The 26338-nt window shown below is 41.0% G+C and overlaps 3 protein-coding genes across 9 annotated transcripts in view; 2 read left to right on the top strand and 1 right to left on the bottom strand.

Annotated features, from left to right (window-relative positions):
- Nucleotides 1-1346: 1346 nt before the first annotated feature.
- kdm1a (lysine (K)-specific demethylase 1a) lies at nt 1347-18503 on the bottom strand. Of its 6 annotated transcripts, none has more exons than XM_051957729.1 (22): nt 18415-18503; nt 17640-17676; nt 15820-16113; nt 14879-15044; nt 14514-14647; nt 14328-14406; nt 14147-14239; nt 13875-13981; nt 13531-13612; nt 13051-13145; nt 11339-11356; nt 10417-10559; nt 10198-10288; nt 8063-8197; nt 6358-6431; nt 5520-5631; nt 5190-5322; nt 4864-5051; nt 3696-3810; nt 3385-3512; nt 2772-2918; nt 1347-2421 (listed from the first exon to the last, which is right to left on the bottom strand). In XM_051957729.1, the coding sequence occupies exons 2-22, from the start codon at nt 17667-17669 to the stop codon at nt 2221-2223; spliced, it is 2565 nt and encodes an 854-aa protein (XP_051813689.1). In that variant the 5' UTR covers nt 17670-17676; nt 18415-18503; the 3' UTR covers nt 1347-2220. The 6 variants fall into 6 exon arrangements, with proteins under 6 accessions (XP_051813689.1, XP_051813683.1, XP_051813697.1 ...); XM_051957723.1 differs by having other exon boundaries at nt 17625-17676; nt 18415-18491; XM_051957737.1 differs by lacking the exon at nt 17640-17676 and having other exon boundaries at nt 18415-18495.
- A 38-nt stretch (nt 18504-18541) lies between these two features.
- On the top strand, nt 18542-23108 carry tmem30b (transmembrane protein 30B). Of its 2 annotated transcripts, XM_022198970.2 has the most exons (8): nt 18542-18884; nt 19284-19482; nt 19749-19856; nt 19967-20074; nt 20355-20442; nt 20529-20666; nt 20810-21016; nt 22227-23108. In XM_022198970.2, the coding sequence occupies exons 2-8, from the start codon at nt 19294-19296 to the stop codon at nt 22403-22405; spliced, it is 1017 nt and encodes a 338-aa protein (XP_022054662.1). In that variant the 5' UTR covers nt 18542-18884; nt 19284-19293; the 3' UTR covers nt 22406-23108. The 2 variants fall into 2 exon arrangements, with proteins under 2 accessions (XP_022054662.1, XP_051813702.1); XM_051957742.1 differs by lacking the exon at nt 18542-18884 and having other exon boundaries at nt 18891-19482.
- An 882-nt stretch (nt 23109-23990) lies between these two features.
- Nucleotides 23991-26338, top strand: part of dync1h1 (dynein, cytoplasmic 1, heavy chain 1) — a 28018-nt gene continuing 25670 nt past the window's right edge. The window contains exons 1-4 of the mRNA XM_022198972.2: nt 23991-24378; nt 25378-25465; nt 25627-25800; nt 25934-26189. Coding sequence (XP_022054664.1) covers nt 24129-24378; nt 25378-25465; nt 25627-25800; nt 25934-26189 — 768 coding nt within the window. The 5' untranslated portion in view covers nt 23991-24128. The remainder of the gene's footprint in view (nt 24379-25377; nt 25466-25626; nt 25801-25933; nt 26190-26338) is intronic.

The following is a 26338-nucleotide window of genomic DNA, read 5'->3' on the forward strand; positions in this document are numbered from 1 at the left end:
CTGTATGAACGAGGCTCGTCAGGTTCTTTGTGCTAGCTGTGGCTATGAGCTATGGCGAAATTTCTGACACCTAATTTGCTAACTACAGCATATAGCTCAAAAACCACAAGAAAAAAAAAACCTTTTAGGAGAAGGAGAGAGCTACAGGAGTGACTGAAGAGCATTTTGAGTTTGCCTCCTTTCTTTTTGACAGGTAAGGCTAACAACCTGCTACCCATACAAAGCTAATGCCTTGAGACAGAGCTAATGCATAGCTAGCTATCTAATTCTAGTTATTGTTTTGTTCCTATAGCAATTATTTTTATTAAGTAGTTTTCCAGCCTTTAATTTTTACTTCTTTTTAGTTGTACCATGAATTTATCAACCCTGCTATTTAGCATAAGCATACATAGCAGTACACGTAACACCATCCTTCAGAGTTTGAGATCTGTTCTCCATAAATGCGTCTATCCAAGCATGTTTGATATATATATATATATCATGGTAGAGACTGCGATTTGGTAGAATTGGAGCTTCTACCAGTAGAGATTGCGATTGGAGTCTCTACCAGTAGAATTGCCAATTCTACTGAATTGGTTAAGGTTAGGGTTAGGGTTAGGGTTAGCAATTGCAATGTCTGTGAGGAGAATTGCCAATTCTCCTAGTAGAGATTGCGATTGGCATCTCTACTAGGAGAATTGCCAGTTCTACTAAACTGCCATCTCTACTGTGACATATATATATCATGGTAGAGACTGCGATTTGGTAGAATTGGAGTTTCTACCGGTAGAGATTGCGATCGCAATCTCTACCGGTAGAAACTCCAATCGCAATCTCTACTGGTAGAAACTCCAATTCTACCAAATCGCAGTCTCTACCATGATATATATATATGCACTTAACATCATTCTTGTTCATTAAATCGTTTCAGTGAATAAGTGCAGTCTAAAACAGTAATATTTTCCGAATATCTTGTTGAGCTAGTCCTTCACCAACAAGGACAATCTTATTTCATGATCTTAGTGCTGTTAAAGGAAAATGGTTAAGGAAAATGTCTATATTTTTAAAAGGACAATAAAACTAGCAACATCAATTAATTGCGAGTTCCCATCTGTACCTTGCTGCCTATAAATATAGTAAAAATTGGCTGGTTTTTCCACCATTTCCCATTTAAAACATAAATATCATAACAACCTATGTTTGAAAATGTAAGCTGCACTCAGAAGAATAGAAGATCGTATAACAAAAAGAAAGCCTGGTACAACCAATAATTAAGCATTAGTAATTCATATAAACTGCACAGTTATTTAGCATTTTCTGTTTCTTTCATTTCTGTTTTATCTTCAAGAAACACTGAAACCAAGATGCAATTTTCTGTCTTCTTTTAATAACAAAACATTTGGCAATATATATAAAAAAAAAAGTGTTGACAACCATAATAAATGACTTAAGCTGCTATGGCAACAGAAAACATTCACAAATCTTTCTACATATCTGTCTTTTGAGCTTAAAAATTTTTTTTCACTACACTCAGCAACCTAAAAGACAGAAATTCAATTTAAGAGACATACAGCTACAGTGTTTATCAATGCTTAAGACAACCAAAACAAGACCTCTGGAGTAACAGCTGCTTTTCCCTTAAAAAGTAAAACAGACTGTGCTACTGAGTTGGTCATCTACCATGGATAATATCTGGATATTAGGTTTTGTGTGCGTTACATAAAGAGGTTTTCAGCCATTCCTTTATGTTCACAAAGGGCCACATAAATAAACATTTGGTTCTGATAAACTCCACATCAGGTCAAATACATTAAATTCACTTGAAGTACCAAAAGTAATCCTATACTTTTGTTTTTGAAGACGGAGAAGCTGCACATTTCGAATGTTTGAGATGGGTTATTCAATTAATATGTAATAAAATCAGGATTTATTACTTAGTTTGACGACATCTCAGTATTTGTAGTCCGTCTCTGTTAGTTTAATGCAGGCATACTGTACAGGTACTCTCAGCTTGGCTGGGAACACAAGTCTGAAGAAATGAAATGCTCCAATGAAAGGTTTTCAATTCCACATTACGTGCAGCCAGAAAAATCAACTCGCGAGTTTCATCATTTCAATCTGAAGGCAAAAACGCAAAGTCGTTTCTGGGACTTCCACTCACAGACATCAGTTTATGTTTTTTCACAGACTACCGTAGTTGGTCAGCCAGTCCTGAGTTGGCACAAACTGAGAGAGGCCACTTCAGACACTGGCGGTGGGCTGAGCCTGCTGAGGGTTGGTGGTGGCCGTCGGGGTGGCTTGTCTGGGGAGCGAGTACAAGGCACCCAGGAACTGATCTGCGATGCGCCCGGCCTCGCGAAGACCGCTGAGCAAGGCCCCGTGAACCGTTGCGGGGTAATTTCTGATAGTGTGCTCACCGGCGAAGAAGAGCCGAGGGACGGGCTGAGATGGAAAAGGGAGAAAAAACAAAAACACATTGGGATCGATTTTGAATTGTTCCGACATAATGAGGAATTAAAAGAAAATAGGGGATTGGTGAGGGACGGGGGGAGAGTGTGGTGGCAAACTGTCAGAAGTCATCAGTCGACACATAAATATAACTTGTTCACATCAATCTGCATGCCAACATCAAAACAGCCAAAAAACATCTGTGTTGGGAACAAACTGCTCTGCTTTGGTTTGGTTGAATATTGCGGGCAGGCTGGGATGCCTTCTCTCTCCCTCGCTTTCTCACACACATACACGCAGACATTCTCACACAAATGTAAACTTGTAGCATGGAGTTTCACTACCTGTGAGGCTCCTGGTATAGCTGGTCCAGGTATGATGGGCTGTGCCATAAGGTCATAGTCGTTGCCCGAAGAACCTGCCGCTACGTACGAGTAGGAGCCCCTCGCCCAGGGGTCGGCACGCCAGCGAGTGACCACAGTTTCCTTTGGCTGTCATGACAACAAACAACAACACATACTATGAAGGAGTTTCCATGATGGTATTAGAGGGACCTGTAAACAGCTGTATGATGAACAGTTCCAACGCTGGCCTGCACGCATATGATTTTAGTCCATTTGAAACCATAAGTAAATGATTTATAATGACGGGTGGTTTGGACGCGGCTCCCCTTGTGAGTGCTTTCACATATGCTCGCTGTGTAAAGTTGTGCTGGTTATGGGGGTCAATTCAAGAATGAATTTTTACATTCCACTTAAAGTATTGGGGGAAAAAAAAAACTTAATGGTCGAGCTGAGAAAATATAACCCACCACTACTTTTCTGTAAATAATAAACTTAATTAAGTTGTAATTTAAGAACAGGACTTTGTTTTTGAGAGGAAAAAATGATGTGTGGTGGCGTTAAGATGAAGATGCCATGCAAGAGAGTGGCATGATCTTCACTTTCACAGACATACCTGTGGTACGGCACTGCTTCCAAATATTCCTTTGAGAATGGCCAGGCAGCGTCCCACAATAACATCATCACTGATGTTCTCCATGATGCCGGCGGCCTCACCAGCCATTAGAGCAAGTAGGATCGGGGCTGACAAGTGAAAAGTCACAGTTTGTTATAGACACTCACTGTGTTACGTGTACAGAAACGAAGAGCACACATGAACAGATCTTAATATCACATCGCTTTGCATCAGGTTGCCTTGTTGTAAAAGTGCTACCAACAAAATGGCATCGGTTAATTATCTGAATGATGCGTATGTGATCTAACCACCTTTGTAGAGGTTCCAGAAAAGAAAGAGTTCGCCCCGGCTTGCGGTGGTGGAGCCGACATGACCAAACAGGTTCACGCTTGGATCCCAGAACACACGGTCAAAACACAGCACCACCTTCAAACGGGGAGGAGCACAAAAAAGGAACAGTCACACAACAATCAAAGTGCCTATTTCAGTCCAAATCCCAGCTGCCTGTGAAGTACATCTCATGTTCGGCGCAGTAGTTCTGACCATGTGAATGGTGGCGCTCCCTCTGCTGGAGATCCGGCATTAGTAGCAGCTCAGATTGCATAATAATGCCGCATTCTCCTCAGTGCTGCAGCAGCATTAGGAGATAAAACTACTCTGCTGCAGATGATGCTCAGCGACAGAGAGCGTGCCGGAGCTGGTGGGTCAGGAGTGACGCAGAATGAGCACTCTGATCGGATTACTAACACATGACCAAAAAGCATCTTTCATTTGCATGCCAACAGGCTCCGGCTCCACCTCTCCACACGCTGTCATCGTCTCAATCTGATTCCCCATTTTCCATGTGAGAAAGAACCCATATCTGGGAGGCTGCAGGGAAAATAAGTCCTGTTTTGGCTGTATACTAACACCTAGACTTAATTTATGAAAGGAGGGGGAAAAACACAAAGGGAAAATCAGTTAAATACAGCAGGGGTGCAGATTTAGCAATTTGTAAGTGGAAAATGTAAATCCCCCAAGGAATGCAATCAATAAATTATGAATAATTATTGTGTTTTCCCTGCAGGAGCCGTCCAGCAGCTGAAGGTCAAGTTGCCAGCATAGGGACACTGCAGCAGAAACAGCAGTAAGTCTTCCTAAAGAACCAAACCTTCAGACTTGTTGGAAAAACTACAGATTTAAGAGGCTTGAACTCCGATTTGACACGGTGACTCATTTCAGGACCAAGAAGTTATAACTGTAGGACAAAAAAAAAATGGCACATCACCACAGCTGGCATATATTATTCTGTAGGGGATGAGGGTTTAACATCAAAATCTTTGGCCTCCCACTTCAGCATCAGACCATTCGGGGCCATCTTGGCTAAATCAAACATGTGACAGTTTTATGTCTTGAATTTAGGCAAATCTGAATGTAGTTTGGGCTGAAAAAAAAGCAGAGAGATAAATGATGATGCCATATAGAATTTAGAAGTCTAACCTTGTTGAGGTTGCCAAAGCCCATCCTCTGTATAGCTGATGTCTTCCACTCTGGCAGCGGGGGGACAAACTGGACCGCAGGGGGCTGCTGCTTCAACACACCGAGGGGCAGAGTGCACAGCACGGCGTCACACTTGTAAATGAAGGTCTGGGTCGTGGAGCGAGTGTTGACAGCTATCACCTCACAGCCTGGACAACGAACACATAATAGCCTTTTAACGTTCACCATACCTTCATTTGAACTTTGCTCCAGAAGCTCCAGTTTATTGTGGGATTTCCCCCCACTTTTGTTAAGTGGCAGACACAAATACAGTCCTGTGTACGTACCAGATGCGGTATATCGGACCTGCCGCACTGCTGTGTTTAGTTTGATGTCCAAACCCTCAGCCAGGGCCACAGGAACGCATGAGTAACCATTCCTTACTGTTAGGTGGCTGCCAGTGAACTCAAAGTCGTCATCCTGCGGAAACATAAATAACGACATGTGGCACAATAAACTTCCTAATGTAATAAAACTGAATTTTATTTAAAATCTATTAAATTTCAACTTTAAATAACTTATTACGCATGCAGGATTCTAAGAACCTCAAGTGTTTTTAGCCCTGACAGCCTTGCACTGCACACTTCTAACGTTTCAAAATGGGTGCATGTACATACCTGATCCCAGTGCTTGAGAGAAAGGGTGGAGAGGGGCGTAGCGTTGGCAAACTCCAAGTTGGCAAAGTGCCAGTCTAGGATCTGCCGATCCCGCGATGACAGGTAAACATCACTGTGGGAACGAAGGAAAGGAAAAAGACGTGAGATATCCTGACAGCTATTCAGACATCTGAGGAACAGACTGGCACATGTGACTGTTAGCTTAACTCCAACTGCTGTTAATTTAACAATAAGTTTGTCAACACATCACATTAACTGAGAAGGCCAGTTGCTACAGGGCATAACACAAGTAAACACGTATTGCTAAGGACTGCAGGGCTCCAACAAGCAAGTTGTTTTATAACCATTAAGCAAGCAAACCATTTCCCCTCAAGTCATATTAGCCAGTCTGTTATACTGAACCTGAATAGCCCCTGACAAGAACAATTAATAAAAGCAGTCAGAAGTCCTTATTCCTCTATTGGAAAGCATTCTAGCTCAGTGTTTGTCGTTTTAAACCTGCGGCATTAATAACAGCGCCTTGACTTTTGTGAGATCCACAATAGCAGTTACATCACAGGCTAATGTACCGACCCAAACCAGACAAACAAGTTGCAATGATGTATAAAGTGTTTCCTAGCCTTAATGGATCAACAATATATTGCAAACATCTCTAAAAAGAAATGCTAAATGGGCATATAATGAGGAAACACAACATTGACTGGTCGAGGTGCACATAATCCAAATACAAACAAGATGCTGGTTACGTAAAACCTTGTATATTTGTTGACAAATGGGATATCAGATATGAAGAGAAGGAGCAGCAGCTAAGATGTTGAAACCGAGCAGGGGAAGTTACCTGGGTGGATTGGCCTCCAGCTCCTGGAGTTTTTCTTCAAGCTTGACCTGCATCTCCACCAACTCATCATACTCCTATGAAGGGACAAGGCACACGGCAAGGAATGTAATAACAGTACACACATTTAAATTTCATCAGTACAATGTCACTATCAGGAGGCTACACAACTGGAAAAATAGTGAGAAATCTCTTGCATTTGTATATGCCTTGATCTTTACTATAGCAACAAATAATTGCAAATTAATAATTCTCTATATTGGGCATGTTACATCAACATCCTGACAGATTACAGCTACAATTTATAAATATAGATTTCAGGATCCGTTCATAAATGAAGTGCTAATATTTCTAGGTGGTAATGCTTGAATGATATTTTACAATAAGGTGAACTGTGAGTCAGACTTAAGGAGCTGGTGTTGTCTTTACGAGGTGAAAGTGCGTGGCAGGCGTGTGTGTGTGCATATGTACACACAAGGTGCACACCCAGAGGGTTTCAGGTCATGTAGAAAGGACAAGCAGTTTTGACAGAAAGGGCTGACTCAACCTGTTCATCAGTTCACCGCAACAGAACAAACCACAACAACAGCGCCGAGTCTGGTCGTGCCACCTACAGCGTCAGGCCCCCGAGTCAAGTCTAGAAAATTTAATGTCTTAAGGAAGGATGCCTGCAGACTAGCAAGCTGGCCTTGGGAAATCCTAAAAGTGGCAAGAAGACGGTGAAATATTACAACTAAAATACAATGACGCAGCCATCCTCTTGCTGGCTTTTAAATCTTGCTATATGGTATAGTCATGAATGCATGTCATTTTCTCATACACACACTTAAATGCTCATTGCTCTAAGTGTGTGTGTGTGTGTGTGTGTGTGTGTGTGTGTGTGTGTGTATACATAAGCAGACATAAAGACCATCAGACTGTGATTCAAAGCCTTGAAGTGGTTTCTCACACAGCGGATGGGTCGCAGACGAATCCAGCTCAGATACCAGCTGTGTTTAAACCAACTAAAACCTCCTTCTAAAATACACACACAGCAGTAGTGGAGGTGATTTATCCGCACCAAAAATAAAACAGCAGCACTCACTCTAATAATACATCCGACTAAGGCATTAAACCACTTAAACACAGCCTGTCTGGTTTACTTAGACAGCACGGCATTAAAATTCTGTGGGGCATCCACCCTGACCTACTAATCCATAAAATATCCCCTTTACATGCTCGCACTGCTTTAGCATTATAATACTGGTACAAATAACTTGTTTGATCTTTGTTTGATTGATGCTACCCTTCAGAACAAAGACTAAGTTTCCTTCCTACAGTTTGTGGTTTTCGACCTCCTGACCCACGGATACACCTAATAATAAAAAAGCTATGAAATCTAATACTGTTAGTTTAAAGTACAGCAAACGAAAACACAGACACTATGTAATACCCACAACACCACAAACATAGTTCAACATTAATGGCTTTTAAACTCAGCTGCTCCTAGTATTTTAAGTCCTACAGTCATGTTTCTGCCTCGTCCAAGATATTGGAGGAAGTAATGAAAGTGTCACAATGGAATCTGTTCTGGACAACACCCACTTTAGATAAGTGCCTACAGCTTAAAAGTACAATGTTTAGGAAATGTAAAGAGATGTAATGCATTTGATTGTAATGCCCATATGACTGTTCAGTTTTTGATCCTATTTCTCTGTGCTGAACGTACTTTACAGAGAGCCGTGAGGTCGCGGTGTTTGCTCTTCACCAGGAACTCAGCCGTGATATCTCTGGGTGGCTTGACTTCACTCGCTTCTTTGTACTGCTGGTGGAGTTCCTTAACACGTTCCTTAGTGCTCACCATCTGAAAGATAAGAGGGAAAGGGAGAGGGATGTTAAGAACAAGTAAGCCGTGAGACGATTGTAGATAGCAGAAGGTAGCGTTTGAACTTTGAAGAATATGAGAGCTGCAATCAGTAGAAAGTTTGTGACTGACTGGAAATTCTTTTTCATCTCCATTATCAGGTTTTGTTTCCATTTTAAGACTGACCACACTTTGGCTCAAGAGAAGGGCGATTTAATGCTTTACACAAGGGCGTCTTTTGAGGAAATTGAACATTCCTGTACACTGCATGTCATCACTCGTTTCATTTTTAGTGCAAATAGGAAGCTGAACTATTTTCTTGGCCACTTGATTTGGAAGCTGCTCACTGCAAAAACTCAAAATCTTACCAAACCTATTTGTCTTATTTTTAAGTCAAAATGTCTCATCCCACTAGCCTAGCCGCGCTAGACCCATGTTCTGAAGACGCAAAGGTCTAGGACCGCTCGACAGGGAGGGAGGCGGGCTAAAAGGTTGTCTATCAAATCACTTTGCAGCAATTGGGTAGGTATACAACCAATCGGTGCAACGAATAGGCTGACGGAGTTCCTAGAGCGCCGGCGGATTGTGGCTAAGTCCCATTAGCTTCCCAACCAGTGGAGCCAACTGGTATATTAAGGATTTGCCATATCCCGTCGGCATAAGTCCAAATACATCTTTCTTCTCAATGAAACACTTAAGTGCCGTCCTTTGTTTATCTTTCAAGTTGAATTTTAGCTTCAAATCTTTAAGGGCTGTGGCCAAAGTCGAGTCGAAAGATAACTGTTTATTGTGCGCCGGTTGTTTCTGTCAGAATCGTCGCGCCTCTGTCGTCACTTAGTTAAACCCGCCTTCTGACTCTACACTTCATGGTGATTGGTCCGGCCAGTTTTAGGAGAATCCAGCCTCGAGCCTTATGGAGGGTAACTAGACCCACCCTGGCAGAGAATTAAATTCGTTGCCGTGGGTTGTCTAGCGCGGCTAGGCTATCATCCCACTTGATTTAAGATAAATTCACTTAACAAGTGACATTTCAGCAAGATGGAGGGACTTGTTTTAATACAATGCATCTTAAATATCTTAAGTCAGACAATCTTGAAATTATCTTGTTTTGAGTTGTATTTTACAAGAAAACTCAAAATAAGTTAAATACATCTCAAATTAGGAGGTTACATGAAAACAAAAATCTATTTTTGAGTGGAAAAACTACTATTTTTTTAGCATATCTGGCTTATTTTAAGACACCTAAGCTTGACAATCCTGGTAAAACAAGACGACATGGTCATCAATATCCCCCGCCACATGTGATGTCTATGAGTCTATGTCCAAAATAGTGATCAAGGGCCATAACTCTGTTAAGTATTATCACACAGGTCTCATTTTCGAACTTGATCAAGGTGTCCATGATGTGAAGCTACACGCTAAATTTCATAGTCCTAGCTGTAATAGTTTCCGAGAAAAGCTGTCCCCTTCATATGAGTCTATATCCAAAATAGTGATCAAGGGCCATAACTCTGTTAAATATTATCGCACAGGTGTCATTTTCGAACTTGATCAAGGTGTCCAGAGTCTGAAGCTACACACTAAATTTCGTAATCCTAGCTGTAATAGTTTCCGAGAAAAGCTGTCCCCGTCATCTCGGACACACGGACGGAGGCCAAACCTATATCCCCTTTTTCCACTTCATGGAGGCGGGGGATAATAATAAAGCTTAAAATAAGTTTTCCCAGCTAATTTTAGGATCTCAATATTCTAAATATCATATCTTATTTCAAGAAATCTTACCAAGCCAATTTTCACTTGTTCTATTGGCAGATTTTTTCACTTATCTCAAGGTAAAAGTTCCTTAAAATAAGGTTTTTTTTTTTTTTTCTTGCTTTGAGAGGGGCATTTTTTACAGTTTATTGTTTTAGTTGAAGTGCTTGGCAAATTGTACAGTACATCAAAAATGACAATCATTATCAGCAGCATGACTGTCATTTAAGTCTACTGCTCATGCTCACCTTGTTGAGAAGATCCCTGAGATCTTCCTGAGTCTTCACAATCTTCTTCCAGTGTTCTATCTGCTCATCTTTTACGTGCTTCTCCTGCAGCCTGCACACACACAGATACACGATTAGAAGCGTGGTGTTTGCATATGTTTGTGGTTCGGATGCACATGTACAGGATACATCAGCCACTATATCCTGTGCGTGAGTTCGTGAAGCGTTTGCTGTACTCACTGTATGACCACCTCCAGGGCCTGTCCGAGAGAAACAGGTTTGTTGTTGAGAAAGTTGAAGTCCAGCTGGTGGCTGAGGTAAGAGGTGGCCTCCAGCAGTCGGTTGAACTCTTGTTCCACCATCTCGTCTTTTTCCTTTGGTACCTGGACACACACATCCGCACGAGACAGACAATGTAGCACCAGTCATATGAAAGTCAGCAGAGAGGAAGAAAAGTATGCTACGCTGTGTTGTAACTGAATTTTTCACTGATTGTATTTACTATAATTCACGATATTTCTACCAACTTGGAACTCCATATCTGTAGTTCTCTTTTCTTTGTTACTTAAATCATTGTTTTACTAATATAAGCAGAATAACAACAGTAATACTGCAGTCATTGTTCCTCAAATAGAATCCCAAATATTGTTCATGATTTCAGTGCTTCATGCCTTGCTCAACATGCACGAAGACTTTTAGTATTAGTGGGGCATTTTATGAGTCAATCTATGATTGGTGTAGGGCTCTTGCTCTTCCCAACTGCAGCCCTGGTAGTTGGACGTACAAGGTGACTGATTTTCAGGTTCAAAGATGCTGCACATCAATCATAGATTGGGTCATTTCAGAGAAAATCCACACTTGTAGTATTCAGTCAATTTGAATATAGCAGTGAACACCTTTCACTGCAAACTATATCTACTAGAATCCAGCATATTTATGCCAAAAAAAGTCATCGGAAAGTACTTTATCATAAATGTGAGCAGACTTCTACTAATTCTGTAGATATTATCTTTAATTAAAAAACTCTACACAACGCTTAAGATGAATTTGTCATTTCCTACATGGATGTGAAAAACGGTTACATGAAGTGAAATTCTAATAGATGGAGATGAAATGTGGTTCAGAGTTAAGTAAGAAATATAATAGAGAAATATATACATACACTTGTGCACCGTTCACCCTTTAGTAGTTCACCAAAAGATGAACATGGAAGGGGTTGAAAAGACAAGAAGGGAGGGGTGGAGAGAGAGAACATATTCAATAAACACAACTTTAACCTCAAACAGGTTTGCACACAAGTAAAACATGTACATTTAATTTGCCTTTTCCTGCAGAGGAGCAAACCAGTTACACATGATGTGGATATGCCCAGAGCCCTGCTGGCCAATCTCTACTTCAATGGAAGGAACCTAAACATCCTGCTAATGTTGCTGCCATTTAATGGACAGAACAAAAATGAAAGGGAAAAACACTGTTTATTTCCAATTTAATCACATTAGGCTGCATCCGTTTTCTGTTCTGAGAGGAACTGGAGCTGTTGTTAATGACACGCAAGGGTAAGCAGTTCAGTAAAGTCGAACATTCACTGTGTTTTTGTGGCTCATGGAAAGCCAGATCCCTGCCTGAGGACAACAGCAGGCTTACAGAACAGCTATGAACCCAGATTCAGAGCATTTTAGAGCCAAGAGAGGGCTCTTGTACAGACATAAATGTCTTCTGGTAAACTAAACAGCAATAGGTCCTGGTTTCTTTCTTTTAAATGGAAGAACATTTATTGTGATGAGAAAAAAAAGTAAGTGAGCTATCTGGAATTATCTGTATTTAAGTTTAAATGTGTCTTAAAGCAGTCACATGCTCTTCTAAGTAACAATTACAAACAATCCCAACACGGCAATCATTGTTTTGTTAATGAACATAACATTTATTCATTAGAACATTCACAGTGATGGGAAAAGTGTGTGAACCACTCGACTAATGGCAGCTCAAAAGCTAAATGGAGTCAGGAGTGAGCAAACTTGGAGTTGAATCAATACAACGAGCTTGAATGTGGGGGCAAAAGCTACTTTAAATCTATAAAAAAAAAAAAAAACACACACGAACATTTTCAGCTTGCTATTCAAAGACATGAATGTAGATGTGAACCATGCCTTGCATACTGATAAGTAGTTAGTGTCTGGACAGTTTGCCATCACTGAGGAGAAAATGAATTGAAAAGTTCATACAGGATAATGTTAAGTGGCTGTTCACTAGCTGATACTCAGTAGAAATTGGGTGATGAAGCAGAACACTAAAAAAAAACCCACAATATCTAAGTAAACACACTACAAAAAGGAGTGGCCCAGCAAGAGCTCAGACTTTAACCTGGTACAGATGATGTGAAATAAAGTCAAGGGATGAGCAGACATCCTTAGAATACAGATGAGCTGAAGCAGAAAATACTAAATTCTAAATCCCTCCTGACCGCTGTGCTGGTTGATCTGCAGCTGAGGGAAACACTTGTTCCTAATGGAGGTTTGACAAGTTATTAAATCAGATGGTTCACATACTTCTGCTACCAGCATTGGGAATGTTCTGTGGGTGTGTCAGCCAGAATGTCAGCATGACTGAAGCAAGCACATATTCTTCACGCATCACTCAGCTAGAATAAATCACATGCATGCCTTCAGTGCCATTAGCCTCTTGCCATCTATTGAGTTGTGAAGTAATACATTCATTTCTCATGAAAACTTGGATTTTTGCACATAGTAACAAAAAATTAAGTCTTTTTGAACTCTGGTAAATATTTAAATATCAACAAATTGTTTCAGGAGTCCTGATGGGCGAATGGACATGAGGCAAGTCACTGTACTGCTTAAGATAATTCATTATACTCACGGCCTGGCCGTTGGCTTCATACAGCGGACACTTCTGTTTGATCTTGGCCAGCTCCATGTTAACCTGCTTACTGATCACCGCCATTGGATTTCCTCCTGATCAGACACAAAAACAACAGTGACACATCATATACATGGGCAATTATCACCCTCTAGAGGATGATCTAAGCTACTGTAGAGCCTTGTCAGTAAAAAAAACCCAATCCTGTTCTGCTTGAGGATTGACCTAAATCACATGCCACTGAGAACCAAGTCCGTGTCTTAAGCAAATGTGACACAACCAGTCATTTACATTCTGAACTTTAGTCACTGAGTATTCCAGTGGAATGAAAGCGGCACAGCACACACACAAACACACTTCTGTACTACACCATAGGACACTAAACATCTATACAGGATGCTTTGACTTATAATTTAGATATGTTCTATTTTTCATGATATTGTATTTCCAGTAGTCATATAAAAAGAATGTGGTTCTTACCCAGCCCCGTCACCACCATGGCTCCCAGATCTGCGACATAGTTCCCCTTCCTAAATGTGGCCACTCTGCCTCCAACACGGTCCTGTAACAAATATTAATTTCATTAAAAAAATATATCGGAACATGCTAAACCTGTGGCAATTCTAAGATTTCAAAAATGCAGTCAGGTTTAGGTCACTTCATTGTCGATCAATGAAAGAGTAGAGACAGTGGTACTAATCTCACAATGCTATTAGTCCTATAATTACAGTAAACATAAAACAACTACAACAATCATTTGTATCAATAGCTAATTGACAAAATTTGACAATACCAGATGAATAGAAATCCTGTTGGAGACCTACCCTGGCCTCCAGGACTGTAACATCCATCCCAAAGCTCTGCAGCTGTCTGGCTGCAGCGAGGCCTGAAACGCCTCCACCAATGACTATAACCTTCCCGGTCTTCTTAGCTGCAATAACAAGCAGGAGGAGAATAAATTATGCATCCCCTTTGAGTGTGGGGAAAAAAATCTCGTCTGTTTTGCCTTCCAAATTCAGTGTTGTGTAGAATTAATACCAAGGTGTGGCTAATGGCTGGGGTTATTTTGCCAGAGTAATGTCTGAGGTGAACTCACTGGGTAAAGGCTTGACCCTTTTGTAAATGCCAAAGTTGATGAGGCCATGTCTTTCTAAGTAGCTGTGTATCCTGTGGACCAGCACCGCATCACCTAAAAAGAGAACAAAAGGACATTCCATCTCAATTTCTGTATTTCCATTTCAAGAAGTATTTAAATACTGTCTAGACTAATGTCTTACTGTTGTATGGAGCTTCAAGCTGCTGTGCTGTGGCCTCAAAGGTCAACTGGATTTTAGGGTTGTCCAGCCACAGTTGGAGCTGGATGAGAGAGAACATAACTTTAAGTGGTACATATGATTAAAAACAAACAACCTGCTGTCATCTGTCTAGAAAGCACAAAGTACTGTGTTTATGTTGGCACATACCGTGCGGTTACGGATGTACAGGAAGACCTTCTGAGTCTGCTGAGGACCACTGATGACGTCAGGGAAGCAGGCGGCCTCCTGGGAAGTCATACGGTCATGAGGAAGACGGCTCTGGAAAGCAGCTCCTTCCACACCTAAAGATGAATATACAGATTTGTTGATGTTAACACTAAATGTCATTTGGATCCATAAATAACTAAAGGACAAGCATTTAAGTTCTAAATTATAATTGAGACAAACTGAATGATCAAACACAGCCTTAGAAATCATGAATTTATGTATGAAGATAAAATTTGAAAGAGAAATCATACTTTTAACCGATGCTTTCATATTCAATTTTTTAGCTGTTTTGGCGTTTAACTAACCGGATGGTTCCTCGGGTTCACTGTCATTCTCCTCCTCTGGTGGTGGCGCTGGAGGAGGGATGACCTGCTTCCGTTCTTTCTCTGCCTTGGCGTTCCTCTCCTCCTCAGAGTAGTACTCGTCCTCCGATAGATTGGCCAGGCTTTCGTCCATCTCGCGGTACTCCACCTGCAACAGTAGGCACAATAAAAGCATCATTAAAACCCGCATTCGCATTCCCGACCAGTTTGTTTTCTCCCACTTCTCTTAGAAATGCTGAAACCTTTGCAGCCAGAAAAAAATATTCTTTTGCAGTGGGTCAGTGACAAGGCCCCCTCTGTAAGCGGATGGCAAAAAATTATTTCTGAACTGATCCCTCTAGAATACCTCACTAGTATTATGCACTCTAGTGTGGACCAATTCTTCAGAGTGTGGCGCCCACACTTGAACTACATTGGAAATGACCTTTCCTCCACCCTTCTAAAAGGAATTCTGTACAACTGAAATAATTTTCATAATGTGGAATCCACCGACTCTTATAAATTTTGTATTCATTATTCCCGTAAGTCAGAGCTGTTCTGTAAATTTTTTTAATCTTTAGTTATTTATTTTATTTATTATTATTATTATTATTGTCTGTTAAAGACATTGTTCTGTATTAAAATGTAAAAACTGCAATAAAAATAATGAGAAAAAAAGAAATGCTGAAACCTTTTCAGGAGAAATACCATTAACATCACACCGCCAACACTAAAAAAAAAGTCATTTCTAGCTTCTACTGAGGCACAGATGAAAAGGATCATTTGTGACTTAAGGTACAGAGCCACACTATACCTTCAACTTAAATGACTATTCATCCCTTAAGCAAACAAGTAAATGGCCGTAGAAAATAGTGAATTCTGCCCCTGCCAGATTCAGCTAATGTCTTCTTCCTCCTGCCCGTGCAGAAACCTAAAATGTTTACTTTTGCTCGCTTGCGTCGACTAGTCCTGCGGACTTCAGCTGAGTCCGCATCTGCCCCCCCAGGGCCTGACTGGTGGGGCAAAGGGGCTCCTCCAGGTTCCCCACTAGGGGATGACCTCTCCTTCTTCTTTGAATCCATAGGTCCGGCAGCCGAGGCTGAGGGACCAGTCTGGGCATCAGAAACCGGGGCCCTATCACCTCCTACTGCTCCAACAGTTGATGAAGAGGAGGAGGAGGAGGACCCAGCATCGGACTTCTTGCTAGACAGCATTATAGAGGATGTCGGAGGCCTCTCCTGAACAAACAGGCAACAGGAATTATTAATGATGAAGCACACAACATCTGAGGGTACAATCATTGCTCAGTGAAATGGTTGAAATTTCAATGTTCCAAATCGCATAACCAATGATAAAATTACAACTCATTAGATGAAAATGATGATGTGTGGGTTGAGTGCTGGAAAAGAAACAAATATCTAATGTGTGTTTTTGTACAGCATGTTGTTGCATTCCCTATTCACAACGTATTTATTTTTCAACCAATTTATTTGAATGTCATAGTTAACATCTACAGCATACAACAGAAATGAGTACATCCCTGTGCAACATCATAAATGTCAAATGATTCAAAACTGTACTTCTATTGGATTTAAGTCAGGCAACATATTTGGCCAGGTCAGTTTCCACCCTTTTTTGTTCTGTAGAATCTTGTGTGATTTTAGCAGTGTATCCTGAATAGATGTCATGCTGGGATATTCCTATTTTACAAAGCTTTTGCAGGTTGGAAGTCATCTTGCAATTGGATTCATCCACACCTATTCATGGTCCCATATATAAACGTAGCACTTTTTGCACCCATGCAGCCCCATATCGTGACACTCTCACCTCTGTGCTTCAGTCTTGGGACTACGCATTCACAGTGGTAGTCCTGGCTAAACATGCTGTACCACTACTGAGCTGAACAAATGTATTTTGGGTCTCATCTGACCAAAGAATGAACAGCTAATATGAATCAACACATGCTAAAATGATGTCCAGTTTTATCATTTTAGCAGGATGACCTCTGGAGCTCTGTGTGGTACTATGGCTCATTCTGTACCTCCTGATTACTGCTGCAGCTGTGTTTCGACTGATTTTACTTGGACAGTGATCCTTTTGTATCCTTTGCCCTCCTTATGCAGTCTCACAATCAGATTTTTAAACCCCTCTGGCAATTCTTTTCCATGCTGAGCCATGATGCAGACATGCAGACCGAAGCAGCCCATTGGTCCAAAATTTACAAGGTTTCTAGTGTTCACTGGTCATTTTATAACCATGTTAATGCAGTTAAGCTAATTGGATAACACAGCTGTACTCAACTTTGTCTCATCGATTACAGGTTTGTCAAACTTGTGCATCAGTGATCACAGCTGTATTCACTTTAGTTGCACTGAATTTCCACTTTGCATGCTATATTTGATCATGTCCTTGAGAGGAAATGCTTTAATGTCCATCATAGCAATGAGGCAATTATTAAGCATTGATGCAATTTGAAAACATTTGATATTTAAGTGATTTTGCACAGGGGTGTACTCATTTCTTGTCTAATCTGTAAACACTACAAGCCCATGCCAAATTGGTAATTTACACACTTGATGGTGACAAATTAAAACATAAAACGCATTAAAGAAAACCCCTAATCAGCTACACACTTGCTGCCCGGCTTAGGGGAACATATCATCCAAAACCATCATTGGATGATTTAAAGAATGTTAACTGTGCATGAATGTCATGGTTTTATGAAATGAGGGCTCCAAGGTACAGTAACCTTGTCTTGTTTTACCCATTTCTCCGTGCACCTGGTAATATCCATTCAAACACTAAGAAATGAAGACAGAACCAGAAATATGGTTACGAACAGGACCTACTGAACAAAAATGTTGGCCTTTTACATGACACTGAATGAAATTTCACTTCGTTCAGCCAAAGAACAAATATACACCGACCAGCACAGGGTAATCAGCTAAAATGCGCTTTACAGTGGCTCCCTTGATCGCCAAGACTTTTAATAAGTTAATCAAAGTGAGATTATCAACTCAGGTTGAACTTCAGTCATTTTGCACCCTGATGTTTGATTAATGAATCTGAAACCAGATCGCTGTTAAACAGAGACCTTTGTTGGGGAAAATCCATCTGTCTTACCGTATTGCCATTTTGGCCAAATGGACTAACGTTAGCTAGCAAGTTAACGGCAAAGCTAGCAGCAGAATGGTAGCCTGTGTTAGGAAACGGCAGCTTAGCTCTCGATAGAGATACACACGAGTTTAGTCCCATGACCCTTTGGTGTAATAACAACACACGCTACTGTGTAATAATACATTTGCATCGCTTATACTCGCCTTTTCGTCCAAATTTATTTTCAAAGACCATGCTACGTTAGCTGACGCTAACAATGAGATCTGGCTAGCAGTGGCACAGCAGCAGGTGCGTCGGCTTGGGTTGCAAAACGTTCTGTACTGATCGACTGAGAGCTAAATCATAGATAAACTTCCAAACATCACGTCGTGTTGTTATAGGAAACAAAGCTCAACGTTAAATATTGAAAATATTAACGATACCTCTCAATCCCCCGCAGATGTCAACACAAAGACGGCACAGTAGCAGGTCTTCTTTCAAAGAGCTCTTTTCTGATTGGTCCGTGAAAAACGTTATGCATTACTACTCAATGACATGATTGGTTAAAATAACTGTCAATCTAAAAGAAGGCGGGGAATTACGTTCGAAACTACCGCATTGACTCGATTTCATAACCTTTGCACAGGATGACATATATTTATTGTTTTGGGCGTATAAACATGTAGAAATAAAAATAATAAATTGACATTTTATAGTCCATCCAAATTGTCGATCGCTTATTTCTGTTTACGGTTTGAAGGGAGAAAATACGTCAACCCGGAGGAGGAAGAGGATGGGCTGAGGAGGTGGGGGCAGACAGGTAAAGGTGAGCTGCTCCGTCGCGCCCACAACGCAGGGAAGCATACCGATGTGTTGTTGACTCCTTTGTTTCTCCATTTTGAGCCGCCTGCGTGTAAGTAACACTTTCTGTAAATTATGAATGTGTGCCTTAGGTTCCCCATGTCTCTCAACAGGTCATTTTAAAGTGAGGTAAAAGTCAGTCCTCTTGTCTGTGTTGCGCTCTTCACTAATATGGGTGTCGCTGGGAGGTTAGATTCTACATTTTATGTGTAATGTAAAACCTTTTGGGGTGGAATGAGTCAAATTGAGCTGTGAAGAATTGCTTGAGCTGTGGCTAAGGCCCTACATTAAATCAAAATGAGAAAATAAACACTAAAATTAAAGAAATGGGAACATCTTTGTGTAAAGAATGATAAGGGAAAGCTGGATTACATTAAGGAGTGTTCATATGTTCGCCATAGCTGTGATATAATTCACAAGTACAAGCTATCAAAAAAATCACTCCCAACAGAATCAAGAAAATGGTGAAACAAGAGCAGGAGCTAGACAACCGGCCCGACAACACCGCCTTCACTCAGCAGAGGCTTCCTGCATGGCAGCCTATGCTCTCGGCTGGTATTGTAATCCCAGGGTTTGTCCTCATTGGTCTGGCATTCATCGGCATTGGCGTCGCCCTGTTTGTCACTTCTCGGAGCATCCAGGTGTTGGAGGTAAGACCGTGACACTGAAAGACATGACATCAGGCTTGTCATCATGCTGGGATTGAGTGATTAAACCAGCAAATAGAGAGGACAGGGCGACAAACATTCAGTCAATGTCAAAAACAATCTAGCAGATGAAAAATAGAATCCCTGTGGACCAGCATGTATTGGATGGACAGAAGTTGCTCTCTGCTTCCTGACTTCTAACAAACAATTGCACTAGGTGTTGTAGGCATCAATAATTCATACTATCTTGCTTGTTCCTTCTTACACAGATAGACTACACCGGGGTTGCGCAGGATTCACCGTGCTACAGGTGCTCTGACCCAGATACCAAGAACTGTGTGTGCACCATGGACTTCTCCATTGACACTCTATTTAAGGTTGCAATGGACAAATGCTCACACACAAACAGTTTCTAATTAGTCAGATTTAGCTCTGCTCTTGTTCTGACCCATTCGTGTTTTTGTGATTCTGCTTTCCTCCACTGCAGGGGCCTGTGTTCTTTTACTACGGCTTGACGAACTACTTCCAGAACTACAGAAGGTACGGGGCGTCCAAAGATGCTAGCCAGCTTTCTGGAGACCTGGAATACTTCAAGGTGAGTGAACAACACACGGTAACACACGCACATGTTCTGGTTTTCATTTTCGTAACTAAAATGAAAAAGACTTTAAAGATGACCGAAGTTGAGCTCAAATATGCTAAGTTGTCAGTTGGGCACCATTCATATTTTTATCAGAGTGCAGTTTTGTGAAAATGAGCAATACCTAAAGCAACATTGGTGGTACAGCTGCACATCTGGCTTTATTAACATATAAACAGAGATTTCAAATTGTTTATCTGAGCAATGAAAAGACTGCTTTCTGTATTTCTTGAAGAATCCCAGCAGTGATTGCTCTCCCTACCAGTACGACAACGACAAACCAATTGTGCCATGTGGGTCAATCGCAAACAGCATGTTCAATGGTATGTATGACATTTAAAGTAACTGTGCACATGAGGTTGGGATGAAGTTTATTGGCTGCACTGACAACTCTGTCTGTTGTCTGCAGATACTTTCAAGCTGTATCAGATTGTCAATGGGGCAAGGAAGCAGGTCCCCCTTGATGGTAAAGGGATTGCTTGGTGGACAGACTACAACGTCAAATACAGAAACCCCAGTGTCACACCTCTCAGGAATGCCTTCAACGGTAGCAATTTTATTTTAATGTACTATAATTTGCTGCCTTTCTTGTTTAAATAGTGCTGTTATGGAGATAAATTGCCTAGATGATTAATAAAATTAAATTGTTATTGGTGAGTACATTTAAAAGTGGGCTACTTCGACTTGCAGGTACCGTGAAACCTGTATTTTGGTCGAGGCCTGCTTACGAGCTGGACCCCACAGACCCAGCTAACAACGGCTTCATCAACCAAGACTTCCTGGTGTGGATGAGGAGGGCAGCCCTTCCAAATTTCAGAAAGCTGTATCGACGAATTACAGAGGGGGATTATGCAGAGGGTCTCCCGGCTGGAAACTACTCCCTTGAAATTGCCTACAGTATCCTTTTTATGGCTGGTGCTTAGAGGTACGGGTAGTTCCAATCAAATTTTTTTGTATTGCGTGTTTGGTACAACTTAATGCAGCTTAAAGTGGTGCACATTGGCCTGTTCTTACAGATTTCAACATAAATTTTTGACTTTAACATAGTAGACACTCCAAAAATAAACATCAAAAGTCAAAATGAGTCTATGATGAGGCAAGTGAGTAATTCTTAAAGACCTTTCATCTGGTCACGTAGACGGAAGCAGGCATCAGGGGTGGAAGTAAAGGTTGATTTCTATCTTTTTACATTCAATCATCCTGGAGTGTGGAAAATCATGTTTTCAAGCCAGTAAAATCAACCTGAGAACTAGAGATACAGAACATTGAAATTGTCCACTCTCAAATGAATGCTGTTGTATGAAGAGAGAAAATACACACAAGCAGTCATGCTGCTAATCAGTGGCTGCTCTTTATTTGTTTTGGACAACTTGGAGTGGGTGTAAATGATAGACTTTATCCTAAGATGATATTGAACACATGTTCAATATCATACGTTAAACAGTTTTATACTCTTACTTCTCTGTAACAAGCTTTAAAAGTATCAAACAATGCTCAAGGGGCCAGGTTTTGAAATGGCCTCGTGTTTCGTGTCATTCTACAACAACAGCAGTGTAGTCTAAGCTTGTTTTACCGGTTGGGTGTGGTTCTGCTCTAACCTCGGCTGAATGAATACAATGACTAAGGAGTTCTTTGAGGTGATAAAAAACAGGCAAATATTCTGGCATGGACAAGCAAGGTAGGCAAATAAATATTTGATTGACTGCCACCTACCAGGACAGGAGCTACAGTGTGTAAAGTGCTCAGAGATATCTTTTCATTTTATGTAAAAGACCTCTTTAATGTGTTCATCAGGTCAGTTTTTAATTATAAATCATTTTTTGGTCAATTCCAATGCAAGCATTCGCGTATTCGAGTTTGCTAATTGTTATATTGCACTGGCATATAAGGCAGTGGGTGCCTTGAAAATTGTCTTCTAAGTTCTAAGACACAGCTCCATGTCAAATGTACATGAGTTGTAGGAAGTAAACTAAAACTGCAAATCAGTAGTATCATCCTTAAAATATTTCTTTGTATTCAATGCTCCAGTAAAAGTGTTAGAATGACATCAGTGTTTGTATTTTTGCGTATATTCTTGCATTGCATATCCTTAACACTTGTCTCCCAGATTATCCTGTTCTGAGCTTTGACGGGGAAAAGAAGGTGGTGTTCAGCAACGTGTCCTGGATGGGTGGAAAGAATGAGTTCCTTGGAATTGCCTACCTCGTTATTGGTTCACTGTGTATTGTCATGTCTATCGTCATGCTCATCGTCTACGCTAAATTCAAGTTCCCTGAGGAGGACTGAGGATCTGATCGTGGACTGGAGCTGACTGGGTTTTTTTCAGACCTGCCAATAAATATTTGCTGTCTCTGCTGAAAAGGGATGATGAAGGCATCGTTTAGTTCTCATACCAAAGGCTAGAATCCACTTATGAACTGTAATGTTATTCTGTTTTGGACATGAAGATCATGTGCTAAGGTGCAGAGGATGCCTGGTTTTACTTTGTCATGCAGAATGTGATGCTAGAGTTCCCTGTTGATTTGTGAAATAGGAGCTGACTTTGTGGACACTGAGGCTTTATTTCCAATTAGGGTCCATGTATATGCCAGTTGGTAAATTAATGAAATTAAATTTTTGTGAGTGCAAAAGACTGCTAACATAAGTTGCTAGCAGAAGTCTTTTCTCTGTATTTCTTAAACCTGTGCTTCTTCATCATCAAAAAAACAGATGCCTTCTCAGGTTAGGTCAGTAATACTTTTGAAGCCATAAATTATTTAAAAGCCATTTATCACTGTGTAAGAAGTTACATTTGATGTGTGTGGGATGTGGAACATAACTTGCAAATTAGTGTAAATATTGTGAATATGTTGCTCAGGGAAATGGTGTACACAGGCTCTTCATCTTGTGCTGTGTTCATGCTTGTAATAGTTTTAACTATGGTTATTCTTTGGAACTGAGGTTTTACTGTATGCTGTTTTTTTAAATAAACACCAACGCCATCATGTCACATTGCTCCTTGTCTTATTAAAACATTTACATGCTAAATCTTTCACTTGTTTTCAACCGTGTGTTGAATTTAACGGCGCGGAATGCTTTCCTCTCTTTAACCTACTTCTTGCTATTAGATTTAAATTTTGTAATTTCAGCTTTTCAGATCTAGGATATCAGGTTGAATGATTATTCTAAATTGCCTGTAGGTGTGAATGTGAGTGTGATTGTTTGTTTATATATGTAGCCCTGAGACAAACTGGCGACCTGTCCAGGGTGTCCCCTGCATTAGCCCGAGTCAGCTCGGATAAGCTCCAGCACCCCCCGCGACCCTAGTGAGGATAAAGCGGTGTATAGACAATGGATGGATGGATATCAGTTCAAGTCTCCAAAAACTATTTCTTGCAGTATATCCAATATTTATTATTAAATGTGTACATTTTAAGCTTCAGTCCAAGTGCCTTCTTAAGTGACTTAAATAGAACATGGAAGTACACTTTATTATTATTATGTGGATGAAAAAAATTATGCATGCATTGCATTGACTTTTATTGCCATGACTATGCAAAAAATGCATTTGTGACACTAAAGCCAGTCAAATTGTGTCAAGATGCATATTAATTTGCAAGGGTAACACCAATTACAATTTCTTAACATTATAAGGTCAGTGAAGAAGTAACAATAATATTTTAGTAATTTTTTCCTCACTTTATATTGCTGCATCATTAAGGACTACTCCCTTTCTCCCCCTATCTGTCACAAATGGTACAAACAAACGACAGAAAAAAGTGATTCATTCAACTGCATTATGGGGGTTGTAGTCTTCAACTGGCACAGTCCTGTGACATACTTCTCTGTGGAACAGCAAGTACCATAGTCCTGTGCGCGAATAAAGGCTATAGTCAAGGATTGCGGCGTTTTGACAGCAGCAGTTGGTGTCTCGTCAGCCTGCTGGGTTCTGCAGTCAGACGTACAACGTCAGCCTTGTTTCTTTGTTCACGTTTACTCCCTAACTGGTCGACGCTGACCGCTTTGAAGAATGTCTGACGGCGGGGGGACGGAGGAGAACTCCGGCACCATGGAGGTGTCGGCCGTTCAGACGGTTGCTGATACCTCCGTGCTCCAGAAGCACATTCGGAAGCTGGTACCGTTGCTGTTGGAAGATGGCGGCGAGGCCCCGGCCTCACTGGAAACCGCCCTGGAGGAGAAGAGCGCCGTGGAGCAGATGAGGAAATTCTTGGCTGACCCTCAAGTTCACACTATCCTGGTGGAGAGAAGTGCTCTCAAAGGTATTTGTGCAAAGCAGTAGTTAGCTGGCCACTAAATACTATATAAACACTGTTGTCTCAGTCATATCAAAACGAACGCAGCGTCTCTGCAAATTAGCTTCTAAAGTCACCAGCAAGGCTTTTAACCTACTGTTAGCTGAATTGAGTTTTGACTAGTTAGCAACATTATCCAAGCTTGCCATTAAAACGCTAAACTACAACTACACTGCGCCACACAGGGTGGGGAGAAGAAAACAGAGCTAATATTATTTTATCGCGTGTACCTTTATGTAATTCCATTGCTTTTATGCCTAAGTGCGGTTTATTTATAAAGAACAGTAGTTCATGTTGATGCTGTTCAAATTACAATGAATCTTTTGTCACATCTGCAAGTCAGGTTGTTTGCAGCTTCCAGGGCTTTCATCATGTGAACCAGCTTGTGTCAATGAACACATTATCCACAGTTTCCTTCAGGAAAATTAAGCCTCTGAGCTCCATTCCTTTTTATATAAGTGCTGAATCTCCATCCCTTGTTACTGCACATGACCAGCCACTCAGCCTGTAGGTTTTGATTTCCCAGCCGGAGAGTCACTTCCCCAGACTGTTCATGGTTTTGCGCTAATGATACTGATGCTGCAATGCAGAGTGCAGTGTCTGCAGATATATATCATATTCCGATAAGCTACACTTTCAAAGAAGGGTGGGGAAATAGAGAAAAGTGAACAGACAAAGCTCCTTGATTGCACCGTCATCCTGCTGGCTCACTATCCACAAATATACTCAGTCTTGTCTTTCATCCAAATCATTTATTTTTATCCTTAGCAGCAGTGTCACTTTTCAGCCTTGAACATTCAGCTCTCACCACTTGTTGCAGCTCTCTAAATAATATGAAAAAAATAGAAAAACAGGCTGCTTTATGGTGCACATCTAAATAAACACAGCTGATTGAAACACATACTCCTTGATGAATAGTCTGTGTACTTGTTCAGATAAAACTGACATTGTTCGTACTTTATACAGAGGATGTTGGAGATGAGGGAGAGGAGGAGAAGGAGTGCATCACTTATAACATCAACATTGACATACACTATGGGATCAAGTCCAACAGGTAAGTGATGCAACTGATGCATTGCACAATGGTTTCCTTTTCAGACACTCAGTATTACACAATCTTATGATAAAAGACCTATACCTAAAGATAATTTAGCTACTTTGTGCCCTGTTCTGGTCATTCTAGACATGAGTGTGTTTACATTTTCGCCCATGCAGCTTGGCTTTCATCAAGAGGACAGGTGTCATTGATGCAGACAAGCCCATATCAACCCAAGTCCGAGTTCTGACGTTGAGTGAGGATTCTCCCTATGAGACACTCCACTCTTTCATCAGCAACGCTGTCGCTCCTTTCTTCAAGTCCTACATCCGTGAGTCTGGCAAGGCAGACAGGTAATATTCCTATACATGTTATTTCTCAAAACCTCCTAGAAAATACGCTGAATCACGGACTTTGCTTTGAATAGTGAATGTATTGGAAGAAAAATAAGTCTGTTCTACATTATCCTCTGTCGTAAACTTATAGAGATGGGGATAAGATGGCTCCCTCTGTTGAGAAGAAGATCGCTGAGCTGGAGATGGGCCTTCTCCACCTGCAGCAGAACATTGAGATTCCCGAGATCAGCCTGCTCATCCACCCCATCATTGCAAACATTGCCAAGCAGTGCTATGAGCGTGCTGAGAAGCCCAAGGTTACTGACTTTGGTGACAAAGTAGAGGACCCAACCTTCCTCAACCAGTTACAATCTGGTGTTAACCGCTGGATCAGGGAGATCCAAAAGGTAAGAGGCATTCCAACAGTTTTTTGTCAGGTTTAAACAAAACCGTACAATGACAAAATACATCTGGTTTCTGTGAAAAATCTGTTCTGTAAAAAATCTGTTCTGTCATATATACCACTGGGTTTATTGTTCCTGTCACTAACCCTCCC

Source organism: Acanthochromis polyacanthus, chromosome 1, assembly GCF_021347895.1.
Source record: "Acanthochromis polyacanthus isolate Apoly-LR-REF ecotype Palm Island chromosome 1, KAUST_Apoly_ChrSc, whole genome shotgun sequence".
Classification (NCBI taxonomy): Eukaryota; Metazoa; Chordata; class Actinopteri; family Pomacentridae; genus Acanthochromis; species Acanthochromis polyacanthus.

Bases quoted from the DNA above. Each gene is read 5' to 3' on its own strand.
- tmem30b (XM_022198970.2), top strand. From the start codon at position 19,294: ATGGTGAAACAAGAGCAGGAGCTAGACAACCGGCCCGACAACACCGCC. The intron at 19,857-19,966 runs GTTGCAATGGAC...CCTCCACTGCAG, and splicing joins CCATTGACACTCTATTTAAG to GGGCCTGTGTTCTTTTACTA. The intron at 21,017-22,226 runs GTATCCTTTTTA...CTTGTCTCCCAG, and splicing joins CTCCCTTGAAATTGCCTACA to ATTATCCTGTTCTGAGCTTT.
- kdm1a (XM_022198966.2), bottom strand. From the start codon at position 16,176: ATGATTGTACCCTCAGATGTTGTGTGCTTCATCATTAATAATTCCTGT. The intron at 14,648-14,878 runs GTTAGTTAAACG...ATTCATCTTTAG, and splicing joins TGAACCCGAGGAACCATCCG to GTGTGGAAGGAGCTGCTTTC. The intron at 5,632-6,357 runs GTAACTTCCCCT...TCGTTCCCACAG, and splicing joins CTGGAGGCCAATCCACCCAG to TGATGTTTACCTGTCATCGC.